The sequence below is a fragment of the Phoenix dactylifera genome, chromosome 7 (genome assembly GCF_051530095.1).
Source record: "Phoenix dactylifera cultivar Ajwa chromosome 7, Ajwa_hap1_PhDact_Kaust_v1.1, whole genome shotgun sequence".
NCBI classification, from domain to species: Eukaryota; Viridiplantae; Streptophyta; class Magnoliopsida; order Arecales; family Arecaceae; genus Phoenix; species Phoenix dactylifera.
The window spans coordinates 7,453,801-7,469,975 of NC_143196.1; the positions used below are offsets into that span (position 1 = coordinate 7,453,801).

Genomic DNA, 16,175 nt, shown 5'->3' on the forward strand with positions numbered 1-16,175 from the left:
AACGTTAAAACCTAAGAAAGATCGGAAGAGAAGAAATTAAAGGTAAAAGAGGAGAGAATGGGACGAACTCCTCACCTCTGCCTCGAATCTTTGCCTGCGGAATTGGTTTCTCCGCGAGAGCGCCCCATTGTAGCTCGGGATCAGAATGGCCCTCCGAAACCCTATTCTCACGAAGAAAAAGCCCAGGACACTCAAATCTCCGGAGATGCCCGCCAATGTGCGCTCGCCGGTTCCCAGTCCTCACAAGTGCGTCCACCTTCAATGTAGCGAGGCTTGCGTGTTTTTGGAAAGGCCCCCGGTGGAATCTCGCTCACTTTGCTCCGCAGGAACACATAGAGTACATCGTCGGACACCCACTGGCAGGCCATGCAGGGATTGCGTGTTAATCAGTTAAGTTCGGTGCACGTTAGTTCAGATGGTCTTGAAGAACATTTGGTGTTCGGGTTGCGTCTTGGCGCCTAGTGAAATGCCACTCACTGCTACTGTGGGAAACACTGGAATTTTAAGAAGAAAAAATTTCCGCAATGAGTCGTGCTTGCATGCCACATGTCACGTAACAAAAGTCGCAGATGTGCAAGTGCTGTGGTGTGATCTTTACACTCTCTCGCAACTGGCATTATAAAAATTGATGGAGTGTTATAAATGGACATTGAGATGCGTGTTTAGTAGATGATGCAATGAAAGTTGTGAGTGGTAGCACGGGAACATGATCTGGTTTCAGCTCGAGAATAAGAAAAAGAATACTAGAAGATAGAGGGTTCAGCTCGAAAGTTGTTAGGCACCCAAGTCTCGTAAATCACTTGAAAGTGGAGAAATTAGGAGAGAGAGAGAGAGAGAGAGATCTCACTCTGCTCCCACTTTGTTACTTAACAATATACTCATTTATTATTAGTAATAAATAATATTAATTAATTAATATAAATTTTGCATCAATATTACAAAAATATATGATTAAAATCATTTATTGCAATAAAATAATAAATAATATTACGATTTGCTACTAGTAATAATATTATTTTTTATTTATATTATTTAGATTGAAATTATTAGTAATTTAATACTGTTAGTAGTTAACAAGGTTGATATTATCTAAAATAATAGCTAATAATAATATGATTTATTTTTATTATTAATATTACTATTATTTATTATTTTAATACTAAAAAAATATGATTTTAATAATGCATTTTATTTCATCATATTGAAGAATATTAATAATTTGTTGTTTATATTTAATAATATTAAAAATTTTAATATTACTATTATTTATTTTATTATTAATAACTAAGAGTAGTAAATTTGTTGTTTATTTTTATGATATTATTTATTATTAAATATTCAAGCAATACATAGGTATATTTAAATTTAAAATAAAATATATTTTGTAAATATTAAGTAAATAATTTATGATAAAATAATATTATCTTAAAGTCTAGAACTACAATATTTAGCATTACCTTCCCAAACAAACCAAACAACAAGATTCTACTTTCAGCAAAAATTACTTTTCAAAAGGTCACATTTCAAAAATTGATTATTTTCCACTTCAGCCACTTTCTTTCATCCAAACACCCCTTCTTATAAACTTGTATAGGCAAAAATACTGCCTACCTTATTTTATCTCAAACTAAGCACAGCTTATTACTTCTTCACTTCTTTGGTATGATTAAGTTCTATTTCAAATTTTATTATAATCTTATGCCTAAACTAAATGGGACTAAGGAGTTTCATTTCTTAACATCAAATATTGGAACAAGTCAACTTACACTCACTAGTTTTCATGATGCAGGCAATTTCACTAGATATGCAATTTAAGCCTATTAAATACGAGAACAAAGGGTACCTATGTTTAGCATATGATGCAAGAAATTTTATTGATATAGTATGAGAAAATGAACTACTTCAACACAAATCTCAAAAACTTCTTTTAGTTTGAGCATTATCTTTCTTAATCAGAATACATTATTTATTCTAAAGAATAGGAATAATTTATTTTTGGTTGAAATTTATCATTCCTAACTAGAATAAATGCATGGCTAATATTATTTTTAAGTAAACAAGGTATGAATAGAAACGAGCCATGTTTGAAAAATACCATACCAACTTTCCTTTAAATTAGTCACTTCAAAAATATTTGTACTTGAATAACTTTGTCTCTTATTCTTGTTTTTACGAAAATGTTAATATTTGGTAGGGATAGTGCCTTATCTACCCTATTGCGTGAAGTAAATGAGGCTCTGGTTTTCATCCATCCAGCCTTATACCTCTCAACTATGATATTTTTAATCTCTCCTTCACTTATATGGAGGCAATATGAATGGCCTATTGGGTATATGGAAAAAAAATTAATTTAACAAGTTAACATATTGATGTTAGGTGGTACTTTTGAAAGCGCAATTGATGTCCTTTTGCTCAATTCCTAAGGAAGGAGAGAGTTGCTTGCACTAGCATGTTAGAGAGGGATCTCAAGTTAGTGAAATGCTAATAAGCAACCAATAGCAAAGTCCAAAGATTATAAAATACGGTATCAAAAGATTTGTGTTAGAGTCACAAATGTGAGGCAACACAAGTTACAAACCAATGTTTATTTGTTATAGTGCTACATACCTCTGCAATTCTCTTGTACCCCTAGCATATTGAGCTACAAACCTAGTTGTAATGAAGATAAAGGGTTGTCGTTCAGGTCTGCTAGTAGCAAAAATAAAGAGCATTGATATCATAAGACGGAATATGATGAACGGTGGACTTTGAGATTCATGTTCGACATATGAATTAATATTATTAGTTTGTGTTAAGTTTTATTTGGTCGAGATGGAATAAGAAACAAAACTTCTATCATAGTTTAAACTACCTAATAATATGAAATTTGTTTTTAAAGCATGTAAAACATAATAGGGGATCAAAATTCCTAGTTATTTGATAATAAAATAAAAATATATAAGATAACTTCAAGAGTATGTTACTATCTATCTACTTGGAATACTTTGTAGAATTTGAAGCTGGGCAACTATTTATTGTAAGATTGTCGTGCTCCGAATTCAGAACATAACAGACGCTGCATACCTGTAGGACAGACCATACAAGCACGCAAGGCTACAAATCAAATCTCAAAACAATAATAATAATAATTTTTCGATCCTCGAAAACTAATTTAATCAAGATCTAAAATAATTCATTCTTATAATCAAATGTTCCCATAAGTCAAAATATGCTAACTAATTATTATTTAATCAAATCAAATAAAATATTCTAACTAAACTAATTTAACTAGTCTAAACCATAACTCTAATAATTACGAATATCTTCAGAAGATCTAGTGCACTCCCTCAAGTCCTGAGCAATCATGATTCAAGATCTGAAAAATAGATAAAAAAAGAACAATGAACTACACTAGCCCAATAAGCAACATAACACCATAAAGTGGGGTCAAGCATACTAAATAAATAATTAAAGAGCATGATATTGATTGAGAATAAATCAAATTTTAAATGAATAACATATATATCTCTTTTAAAATTTATTATTATTATTTACAAACTGATACTAGAGACCCAATATCAGGCTATGGCCACATAACCTAGTGGCATGGGTCAAATACAGAATATATAAAGTGTCACATACCACTATTCTAATCACCAGTAGCTCGGTGTTGAAACCAGATTATCAGATTATAAGTCGATAGGGCCAACGAATAATCTCTATTGGTGAGGCCAGATCATAACTGTATTGAGAATGAATACATACATATAAAACAAATTTCATAATTTACCGAGTCATATTTTTTAAATTCATAACATAACATATAACATATTTTAAAGATTAACTATTATAACAATAACATGCCCGAGCCATTTGACCAAGTATAAAAAATATATATCATATTTAATAAACTAATTATTATTTTACTAAAATTTAGAAAACATACTTTGAAGAATTAGGTTACTTACCTCATCTTGCATCAAAATTCCATTTTAATTAGATTAGTCAGGTTCGTCTACTTAATATTATTAATATATAATTAATTTATCATTCTCTTAGTAATCAAGCAAAGTTACAAATTAAAATACTATTGAGGAATACGACCTCATGCCCAAATTAGGGTGAAGAAAAGGCAAGGTCAATCAAGGGCGGTCCATGAGTTGGTCTAAACAAGGTGAACTAAACCGATCAATGTGAGATGAGCTATGATTTAAGTGGCTCAATAAAGATCAAGGGTAACCAAATTCTAAAGGGTACTTAACAAGGTTGAAGTACAAAGTCAGTATGCTACTCGAGTACTGAGCGGTTCTAGCTTCCACCTAGAGGTCAACTTGGATTTGAGCAAAGGTAGTTAGGGATTTGAACTAAGATCCTTGGGTTTGTCTTAGAGAGAAAAAGAGGAAGAAGAGAAAGAGAGTCTCAATCTAAGTCTCGGTCTAATCTTGATCAAGGGCACGGTCCGGGTGGTCTCGGTCAACCATTAGGAGAAAGGTCTAGATCTAGTCGGATTGTGGGCATGATCTAAAGAGATAAGATCACAACAAGAGGATTTTTTATATATATAATAATAGATAAGGAAAAATAGGGAGAGATAGAGAGAAATTAGAAGAAGAAGATGGTGAAACAAAGAGAAGTAGGAAGAGAGGAAAGAGGAGAGAAGAGGCTGGGGGGTGGTTGATGTTCCGGTGGTGGCGTGGCCTGAGGCATGGTGGCATAGCCAGCGGCACAGTGGCATGGCCTACGACGTAGTGGTGCAACCAGCGGTAAGGCGCCATGGTGGTTCGGCCGCACATAAAAAAAATAAAGGAAGAGAAAAAAGAGCAGAGCCCCTAACTACCTTAGGTGGTAGTTCCCTCGATCAAGGAGGATGCAAGAGGAGGCGAGGCACTCATTGGGGTGTGGCAGAGGCAGGGGATCTCACGACGATAACGACTTTCGACAAGAAAGGTGGATCTCAGAATAGAGGAAGCAGGGAAACTAAAAATTTAGAGAGAAAAAAAAGAATTTGGGGGCGATGGATCTCGATTATGGTAGCATATCGGTCGTCAGGGGTGAGGAAGAAGAAGGGAGGGAGCTTAGTGGTGATTCGTCGCAGGGGGATGAGGGAGATTTAAAAGAAGAATTTCAGAAATGATAAGCTTGATGTCATTGCACCCGCCCGCGATCTTAGCTGCGGTTGTGGACAGCCCAATGGCCGACGACCATTCAAACGGCCTCAAGTGCCACAGTTACCGTGGCCTTATCCATCTGATGGAGGCATGGAGCACAAGATTGTGTGATCACGTCCTCTGTTCCAACCTCTTCCTTCTTTTTTTTTTTAATTTTAGATTGAAGTTAGTTGGGCCTACCGACTTTCGTCCAACATGGATTATTTTGGGCTGGTTATCATAAAGATTTTAGGCATTATTTGACAAATAGTAAGTATCGTGTTGTTGCTTCAGATTACTATGCGCAAACTAGTAGGAATTATAACCACACCCTATAAATGATAATATTTACAAAAGCTAGCAAGCACCAAATTATAACATTTCTATGAATTCTTGAAATTGTTGTCCAAGAACTGATTTGTATCTGGTAAGGAAAGCTGGCAAAACTATGATTGAGATTGATTTTTTCACATGCTTCTCATGTCTTTTGTTTTTAAAAGCATCTTAGAAAGCAAAAGAAAGAGTTGATTTGGATACGGTGCATAGAAACTTTTAGGGTTATCACTGAAAAATAATTAAACAAAGAAGCGAAAGTAAAATGCATGCAAATCATCAAGCTTCTCGCTACAGCCTTCTTTCCTTCTTCTTTGTTGTACTACAATCTTCCATCTAAGTCTTCCGTGACACATAAACTGAGAGAATGAATTGGTTTGATGAGTTCCATTAAATTATAACAAATTATTCAACTGATAAAAGCCACACATACTCCCTTTGACGACCATGATTACATAAAGAAACTTATTTCTTATATAGATGAGCACAAAACTTGCCGTAAAAAAATTCTTTTAACATGCTCTTTAAGTTTGGGGGGACCAACTATATTGGAAATCTCTTCTAGTTTCCATATTTATCACTAAGATCTAGAATTTGAAGTGGTAATTGCCTTTCTTAATCGCTTCTAGTTTCACAAACAATGATGGTATTGTATTATTAGATTGCAATATTCCCCCTTAAAAAATATAGAATATTATTGTTGATCATAGAATTTCCTTCAATAAGACTTGCTTAATAATACGTTATACTCTTAATATGGCATGCAAGGTTGCATGCACCTTAGTTTAATTCAATATCTTTAGCAATATTTTTCCCAAATACATTTCCTCTTTATTTTCTTATTTTCTTATTATACTATATCATTTTTTTAATAATATAGATAAGATAAATGACTATTACTTCTGTAAGTAAACTAGAAAAAATAATAAAACAACTTGATTGTCAACAAATAAGAGAAAAGCTTAACTACAATCTTGGTAGTTAATAAATAGATAAATCAACTAAGGACCAGACTCTAATAAAAAAAACTTTCCTAAAATCTTGCTACAAATAAATTTGAAAATTTGAAAATTTTTACTGTAAATAAATAGAAAATCATAATCTCAACTCCAAACAAGCAGGAAAAAGAAAATTAAAAAATCTGATTGTAAATAAATGAATTTAAAATGCTGTCTTCATTTTTCTAGCCTCAAAAGAGTTGCCAGTTCATGACAAATCCAGTGATGGGCAGAAATATTAGAAAATAACTGCCGTCTTTACTTGCAACGTAGTGGCTTGTAGAGTCGTAAATTGCTAGATGGAGATATCGCTGTAAAAACCTTTCGGTGACGCTACAACTCGATAGCGTTACCGCTGAGCGAAACGAAGGCCGAGAGCTCGCTGCTAATCGCCACTCCCCATGGCGGCCTCGTCTTTATCCTCTGTGACGTTTTCCCTCCTCCCTCTCTGCAACCTCTCCGCCTCGCCCAAATCCAAACCCTCACTCTCCTTCTCGCTCCAATCTCCGAAGCCTTTGGCCTCCATCCGCTCCCGCGCGTCTCCCTCCGTGGTCTCCGCGGCACCGGAGGCCCTAGAATCGCCCCCCGGAACCCCAGATGGATCGGAGATCCCCACGGGATTCGAGGTATTCGGGTGATGACCTTTCTCTCGGCTTTCCCTTTGATAAAGACTAAAAAGAGTGTTAATTTATCGTTTGTTTGGTTTTAAATGGTTTGGAGGTCGAGGAGAAATCCGAGGGTTCTGGGCCTTCGCCTCTCGCTGTTGGAAATGATGCCGAGAAGGTATTTGTATCTAGTTTTTCCTTTAGATGCACGAAATGAAGTCATTCCGCTTCTTGGTCTTTTTGCTTTGCTGTTAGGTTTATGGCTTAGAGAATGTTCCATTTTACCTTCTTTTTTAAAATGTTAAAATTCTTTATGTTTTAGTTTGTCCATGAAATTGAGATATTTGATTGGTAAATTTTTGTGCTTGGAACATAGCAAATGGTCTATTTGAATTTTAAACTAGTGCATTACATGAAATATGAGGTTTCTACATGGCAATTGGGGGTTAATATTGTTGGAAATTGGAGTTTGAGAACTATGAAATTAGATTAGCCATCTGCTGTGTTTTTGATTTGTGACTTGTAGAATAGGTTGTCTGTGGCTCAGGAGTATTTCAGATTTCATATGAGCGCTTTTGAGAATTAAGCATATTAGTTTAGCATCTGGACTGAATGGGATGAGTTTATATGTTTCATGACATCTCAAGTAAAATTCTCCTTCAGAATCCATTTGACATGCTCGGATTGGTTAATACATGTCAGCCTATCACCTGGTATATTTGCTTTCTTTTCTTTCCCCACTTTCTTGTGGTAGATTATACTATCATGTTGTTGACCATCCTCTTTCGAATTTTATATGATCAGTTACAGTGGAAAATTTTGAATTAAACAATTGTGTGAGAAGCATGCAGGGGGGTTTACTTAATTTCATGGGCAAGCCACCTCATTAGAGGAAGCTGAAAGATTAAAAACTTGGATTGCCATTATTATTCTTCAATTCAAATTACGAGTATACCTTATTTATTATAATAATGCAGATCCATGAGATGCATTATGCTTGGGTTGGCTGTTGACACTAGCAACTTCAAAATATCTCTTGATATTAAATTTTACTTCAAAGTTTAGATGGATTAGTCAGAAGATATGTAGAGTTGGCTGCTTACGTCGAAAGGGGCTCCAAGAATAGATGACTAGATGTTTATGTAAACATTGGTGGCTTTTGGAGAGAAAATAGAGATGCATTTTCTTTTCCTTCCTTGAGAGGTTGGAATGCATTGTCCTATCTACTAAACAACATCAATTTTGAGGCATGGATCAATGACATATATTAATTTGCTATTGATCATAAACTGTTGATTTACTGATTATAGTTTGACAATTTGGAGTTAATCGAGCTATTAAAATTTCGAGATGGCTGAGGTAATAGAATTCTTTGCAAAGTACAAGACTGTTACAGTTTTTCTTTTTCTTTTTTCTCAAAATGGGACTTTATCTATACAAATTGAGAATGGTGTTTCTGAGAACAGTTAATTTTTGAAAACTTGGATCATGCCCCTTTTACAATTAAATACTTTTCTTAAAATAATGTAGCTAGAAAGAGATTATGGTAAATATTCTGCATAGTTGATTTTGTCTGGCAAGAACTTTGGTATGTTGATGAGTCTCCTGGTATATAGCTAAATATTTAGAAAACTTGATTTGGGTCATAGCTTGCTTGGAAAATCTTGCATTGGAGTTGAAAGATTCTGGGTCACTCCACTGGTCACTTCTGATGTTTGATTACTTGTGGAATCCTTTTGAAACATGGATCACATTTTGTTCGGAAAGCTTGATTGCTAGTTGATCCTTTGGAATGAGATGAATAACCTCATTCTCATTTGGTAAATTTAGGCAGAGGTTATTGTCCACCACAGAAGTTTATTCAACTTTTAAGCTGATCTAAAGCTATCTTAATCAACTTGACTGCTTTCCTTTCCTTTTGTCTCATTCATTGATGCTGTTGTCTTTTGTTTCTATTTTTGCCTTTGTCTAAGTTTCTTTGCACCTGTACTACCTCAACGTGGAGAGACTTGAGTATTTTTTAAAAAACAAAAATAATAAGAAATTTTATCTGAAATTTGGTGAAAGGGGAAGTGTAAATATTAGAATATTGTCCTTTATTGGACCCTAGTGAGGCAATAAGGAAGAGGAGGGTCTAAAACAAATACAGAATAAAAAGTGTAAATTAGCTTGAAGTATTAACTGGATACTTTAGATTATGGAAAATTCTGAAATGCCAACATTTTTTGATGCTGGTATACAAAGTCCGCCGAACTGGTATTGGAACCTGTACTGGTTGATGAATGGGTTGGTATGGTACTGGTTTGGTACCGTACCGACGCAAAATACGCTTGGGCATGTTGGTTCCGTGCCGACACACCATTTTTTTTGGAGTTTTTCAAGTTGATTTTATTGGTAATCAATCTTTTTAAACTTTTTCAATGATTTTAAATCTAATTTGATGTTTTTTGAGTTTTTTGATATTTTTTTGATTTTTTTTATCTTTTTATTGTTTTTGATGTTTCTATGATCCAGTTTAGCCTAAATGATGCATCTTATTATTTTAAAATGATACAAAACATAAAATGATTAGTGAGATATTGCATATTACAAGAAGCAAAAATAAAATATCCTCGAATCAAGTAGTGAGGTGAAAAATATAAAATATTATAATCAATTACATATATTTATAGTACAGCATACATACCGATATCTAAAATCTCCTCAAGTAGCATTGCCTCTTATAGATATCCGGATCATTAGGATAGTCTGGAGGCACATCAGCCCACTCCTCTAACCAGGCAACATTGTAGTCTTGTATGTTTATTCCATAAGGAACGCATTTCGAAGACCACCCCGCGGTTGTGTTTCATAAACAGTGGTCTCTGTCCTCCACTCCTTTTCTGGCCAGCAGATTCATAACCACCAGAATTGCTGCTCCTGGTCTCTGAATCTGAGTGAACTAATTCCTCCTCGACTCTCTTCATTGGGGCTGCAGGTGCCTTTTATTTTTCTTTTTTCATGTGCTGGGCAGGTGCTTTTTTATTCTTTGTGCCACTCGCGGCCTGCTTACCCTTCGTGTCCCTTTCTGCCTGGCTATGTTGGTTCGCACCGAGTTCGAACGGAACCGGCCAGTTCCGAATGGTTATGGCCAATTCGGTTCGATTCGAGCCTTTTTCGGTTGGTTCCGGTCTGTTCGGATTCAGTTCCAGCCGGTTTGGGTCCGGAACCAAATCCAATAGGCGATCCGACCTAGTGTTGAACCGGATGGTTCGATCCGATTCAGCCTACCTTGCTTGTATACAACATGATATGGCACGATATTCCATGGGAACTCAAAAGAAAGAGTCCTAAATTGTTTTATTTCTAAACAATAGTACTCTAAAGTGGTCACCTATTTTTGCTAAAGTATCAGACCTTTTTCTTCATTTTATTTAGTGCTATTATTTCATTAATGCAAGTTTCCTTCAAAATAAAAAAATGTCATCCACTGGTTATTCAGCACTTTTTTAAATTCTTAGACATTTTTATTGTTGTATATTGCGCTGTATAGAACCATCCCCATGCTGGGCTTGTGGGAGGTTGAAAATTTGGAAACTTGTAAACACCTCAAGTTATACCATTAGCTAGCTTGCCCATGCACTTTTCTCGGAGATATATGACCCCCCTATGCCCAAGGCATCTATTCATGGTCAAAGTGTTTCTTTTAAAAAATTCTCATATATCTTATGTGCCAAACCCTGATCATGCTTTGTGATAAGCAAGCCTATATATACTTATTGGATATTCTCTCCAAGATTGTCAATAAACATTTGCCTTTGTTTTTGCTAGTGGGGTTAATCTTTTAGTTGCATTTGAGTCTTTAGTGCTTGACCATTACAAGATTCCATGTAGAGGACATATTTTTTAGTTGTACAGCCACTTGTATATATGATTGCAATGGATTGCAATGTGGACAACATCCTATTTTGGCATGACCTTTAATTATAACTTTTTAATGATAGAAATGCTGAACCAAACCTTACAAAAATGACCAATGCATGATGATCTAAACCTGAGTACATGGTCTCAGTGAGCCACTTGAATAAGACAGTTAGCGGCTGTATAAACCTACTTTCTGATGCACAGTGGATTTAGATCAAATTCTACGCTTAGTTTCTTTAGCTGCATGGTCCAGGTTACACTGTGCAACTATCAATCAACAAAAAATTACTTCTATCAGCGTCACAGTGTATCTGATGTGGCTGTATGGTAGATGGTTTGGAGGCCCTTTAAGAGGTTTTACTAGGGCTCCAGAAAATTTCTCGGTGCTGTCCAAGAATTCCAGTGAGCTAATCAATAAACTAGCAACCATAGTTATAAAAATCAGAAAACCTACGAACTGAACACCAGGATAGTCCGGTTTTCATACAGGACCAGAAATGCAGTTGAACCTCATGAGAACCCATGAGCCAGCCTGTTTTCTCCGAAAACTGGTGACCAGGCAGGTGGATAGTAGGTAAACTGGTCAGCAGAACTTTTGGGAGAGACATATGAGTTAGGATTCAAACACATAACCTTTGGTTGATTCACAAAACTCTCAACCACTAGGCCAACCTTTGTTTCTTGATAAATTATCAAGTAATATAAATCATATCTATCATTTGGAAAATATCATTTATTCACTATTTTAATAATCAGTTCTTTCCAATAAAAGAAGAGGATAAATAAATCTTTGATGAAAATTAAAGAAAAATTGTGTACTTCGTTTTCTGCATTTGAATATTTTTAAAACTTTTCTATTTAAAAAATATAAAGAAATTTGTGCATTTTCCTACATTATACAAAACTTGAATAACATATCTTAAAAATTAATTGTATCATATTTTTTTCTATTTTGTTGCAATAAAAGAGTAGTGTAGAGGTTTTAAAGAGTGGTATTTAATGTAAAAAATGAACCAAAAAATAAAATATCTATATAATAGTTATACTTGTTTTTATCTTATATCTAATTATTTTTAATATTTATTTTTTTAGTATTTTCAAATCATAAGCTAGTTCGATCGATTGACATGGTGGTTGGATCAATAACTTGGTGACTCGAGCCCGCCAGGTTGGTCATGGTCCAGTTTGTACAAATATGTTAGCAAGCAATCAAATGAATATAGATATGTAAAATAATAAGACAGAGTGAAGAGGAAGGGCAAGAAATAAAGTAGAGGGAGGGGAGAGGGGGAAGAGCTCACCAAAATTCTTGGGAGAAGAAGAAAATAATATTCTTTTCCAAACAACAAAAACTGATCACATTGACTCGAAGGACCCTATTTATGATAAAGAAACCCTAACCTAAACTTAAATCTGAAAGATACACTCCATAAGCACCCAGTTGCTATTCATGGGTACTATAGTATGAAGAGTAGTGTGAGTGGTACTGCCACAACATCTTGACTTATTTAATTATATATGAAGTCTTCAGATCTTTTAACTCAGCTATAGACTACAAAAACCAATAAAGGCTTAAATATGATCATAAATTACAGAAAAAGAAAACTAGATAGACTATGCTTGATTTTGATGATCTGCGACCCCTAGATGCATCAGTACATACTTTTTCTTGGGCCTTTTGAGAAAATGAAAACTGCATTATGAAAGAAACTTTGAAATCTGCATCAAATGCTAGCATCCAAATTATTGTGATCATGTGCACCACTTGTTTGACACATGGGATCCCTACACAAGGAGGTTGGACCTGCTTGCGCCTCTTTTGTTTCCATCTTAAAAGAAGGCAGGGCAAAGATTTATTTGTTTATTATAGATTGGGGAATAATACATAAAGATTAATTAAGATGCAATTTTCTCACAGGGAGAGAAAGATGGACTTTCATTCCTACTGTTACCATATAGTTCCTTTAATCTCCATTTTTCTATGCAATTTTTAAGGACAACTGACAGTCCTGCTTTTCCTTGAAGTCCATCTATGAAAGGTAGCTGCTGCAGAAGATAGAGTCCACCTATAAGAGGCATTGGAATTTGAATATTTATTTAAAATCTAAAATAGGTGAAACATCCAACACTATGCGTGGCAGGACCCAGACTCCATATTCTTATATATAGTATATATAGATATGTTTTTGCTGCAATTTTCCAGGATGAGTGGCACTCCCACTGTTCTGGGGAGTCGAGCAATGGAAGGGAGTCTGGCTTCAAAAGAGAGTCTACCTGCAAATGGCTTTAGCATTTTAATGTTTCTTTAAAATTTAAATTTGTGACAGCACTCGACTCCATGCATGACCAGACTCAAACCCTTTGCTTTATATATTGTAGTGGAATTATCCACAAATTTTATCTTTTCCCCTTTCCTTTCACATAAGAAAACAAGAAAAATGGTTTGTAGGTGTAAGATTCATAGCTAATGATCTTTCAAATTGTAAGCTTTCTACCATCACTAGCTTCTTATCCAGCCCTCTTCTTTATCTTCTTTACTTGAAGCATAAGTGACTACATTTTCTTCTAAAGTTGTATGTCTCTTATTAATATCTGCAGCTTAAAGAAGCCTCCTTGGTGACTAAATTGATTTTTCTTTTTCTGTTTTTTTGCAAATAGACATCGATCATGCATATAATTTCAGCTTGGTATTTTACCTTAAAGAACTTATCTACTCCAGGAATCTTGCTAAGTCTCAGAATGATCTGTAGCGCCTAGGAGAAGACAGTGTCAATATGTAATAGCAGTCTTTTGTGGTCCGATACCTAAGCCTCATAGCACCAATGGCTGAGCTTCCCATTGTTTTCCTTGAGCTTAAACACATCCTGCAATTATTCATCAAGGAATCTTTCCTTAGCTAAGCCATGCTTTTCATTATCGCTAAATGTGACTATATCATTTCCCTCTTTCTGCTTGCCAGAATACAGTGTCTCCATTCAGATTCTTCTATTTGTCAAACATCTTTGAATGCAGTTATTCTGGTGGTGGTTCACCTGTTCTGCTTAGAAGGCCTATTACCCAGCTTTGTTCATCCCCACACAAAAATTCCAGTGTTTCTCAACAGAACATAGTAATAAGGAATGGTTGAGAATCTGGTGGGAACTTTACATTCCAATAATCTAAGGAAAGCAAAACCATATTGAATTTGTCTGATGTACCAACAATTGGAAATATCAGTGTCTTTCATTTTGATTTCGCTGGAAGTGGGGACAGTGAAGGATCATTTCATTATGGTAATTATTGGAGAGGGTTGAGGACTTGTGTGCTATGATTCTATAGTTTTTGAGGCAGAAGCATGAAATAGGAGCTATTAGTAAGGGGGCAATCTGGTCCTTCTATATGCTTCCAAATATCATGACTTATCAAAAGTAATTAATATCTCTGATCACTTTTATGCGGAAAGAGGCATTGAAGAATGCCTATGCAAGGACTTTATGCATAGATTAAAAGAGGATGGTTCATTGATGTGAGGGACAAAATGGGGAGAATTATTCATCACCGCATTACTGAAAAAGTCTAATGGATCACCTAGGAACTGATATGCATGCTGCATGCCTGTCAAATGACCAAAACTGCACGATCTTGACAATTTATGGTTCAGAGGACGAAACTGTACCGTTTGGAGATGCTCTAGAGTTTGCCAAGTTGATAGCTAATCACAAATTGCATATTATACGAGCTGACCATAGATATCTGTTATACCAGTTTCAGTTAGCTAATGTTTTTTCTGGAAGCTATAAGATCTAATTAATGGCTGGGGGATCACAGAGCATGTCAGGTTCAGGACCATATGACTACTTTGTGGTAAGCAGAAATTATAATTTGAATTTGTAGGCAGTACAAATTGTATGGCTTTTTGGATTGTCAGCCTTAATTATGTCTTGCTTGGGTGATTTACAATCGTACGAATTCTATGCCCTTTCCCCCCTTATCTTTTCCCAGCTGCCTCTTGTATCTTTCTACCTTGTAGAGCGTACATTGTAGTGACTATTTACGAAAATAATTATTATTTTACCTATGTATTTATCTCTTTAGCAAGTCATTTGAATGGACAAATTCTGATCCATTTAGTTGGTTTTTTTCCTGTGATTCCAGTAGTTTAGATCTTTTAGTTCACCACCATGCCCAATACTGTTCCCATTGATGACCAGCTGCTAGCATAAATAATGAGTATGTTGTTGATTCAATGATTCCTTGTGTAATGCATGGTAAAGTAAATAACACAAAAGTTGCATCATTATTTTAGAATAATGCTGGTTTCAGTTTGTGATATCCATGAATTTCTTATATCTGTTTACACTTTGCTAGGTTCTATTAATGGTCTACCATTTAAACATATTCACTGGAAAATATGGTTTGCTTGTGTCATAATTTGTTTAAAAAAGGACTCTCTCTCTCTCTCTCCCTCTGCGCGCGCGTGAGCTTGCATGTGGTGCGTGTGTTCGCATGCACACGCTCATGCTTTGTACACATTTTACACGTTTAAGGAGGGATTCAGAGTTGGCAATTTTCAAGTTTCAGAAACACAAGTGCACATATTTGTGCCTTAAATGCTTTCTGGTATTCAGTCTTCAGCATTAACTGACATGCTTTTACCGTCAGATGGCACCAAAACAGAAAATAAGAATCAAGCTACGGTCCTATTGGGTACGCCTGATTGAGGACTCATGCAAGCAGATCCTGGAAGCTGCTCAAACCACCAATGCCAAGACTATGGGTCCTGTCCCTCTACCCACCAAGCGACGCGTCTATTGTGTTCTCAAGTCGCCGCATGTGCATAAGGATGCACGGTTCCATTTCGAGATCCGGACCCACCAGCGGCTGATTGATATCTTGTATCCTACTGCCCAAACAATAGACTCACTGATGCAGCTTGACCTTCCAGCAGGTGTCGATGTGGAGGTCAAGCTTTGATATCAGTTGAATTTGTATTATACATTTGCCTTCTTTTTCTTGTATGCTTTCAGTAATGATTTTAATTTGAATTGTATGTAAAATCTACAAGGAGAATGTGAAAAAATTTTCATACTTGGGGGACTATCACTCTATTCTCACTAAAGATGACAAGTTACAATGCAAAGCATAGCATTTACTTGGATAGTTGGGGTTGAGATGTACCTGATTCTCAATTTTGGTTAATGGGGAATTCTGTCTGCTTAATGGATCTTTGG

The 16,175-nt window shown here is 35.4% G+C and overlaps 2 protein-coding genes and 1 pseudogene across 3 annotated transcripts in view; 2 read left to right on the forward strand and 1 right to left on the reverse strand.

The window, feature by feature from the left end:
• The window catches only part of LOC103714915 (transcriptional adapter ADA2-like), a 40,163-nt gene extending 39,880 nt beyond the window's left edge, over positions 1-283 (reverse strand). The window contains exon 1 of one of the 2 annotated variants that reach the window (XM_008802380.6): positions 76-283. In XM_008802380.6, coding sequence (XP_008800602.1) covers positions 76-128 — 53 coding nt within the window. In that variant the 5' untranslated portion in view covers positions 129-283. The remainder of the gene's footprint in view (positions 1-75) is intronic. The other variant, XM_008802379.4, reaches the window with a different exon arrangement.
• A 6,484-nt stretch (positions 284-6,767) lies between these two features.
• LOC103714916 (small ribosomal subunit protein uS10c) lies at positions 6,768-16,032 on the forward strand. The gene is made up of 3 exons (XM_008802381.5): positions 6,768-7,083; positions 7,178-7,240; positions 15,607-16,032. The coding sequence occupies exons 1-3, from the start codon at positions 6,859-6,861 to the stop codon at positions 15,916-15,918; spliced, it is 600 nt and encodes a 199-aa protein (XP_008800603.1). The 5' UTR covers positions 6,768-6,858; the 3' UTR covers positions 15,919-16,032.
• On the forward strand, positions 13,895-15,600 carry LOC148702884 (uncharacterized; annotated as a pseudogene).
• Positions 16,033-16,175: the final 143 nt, after the last annotated feature.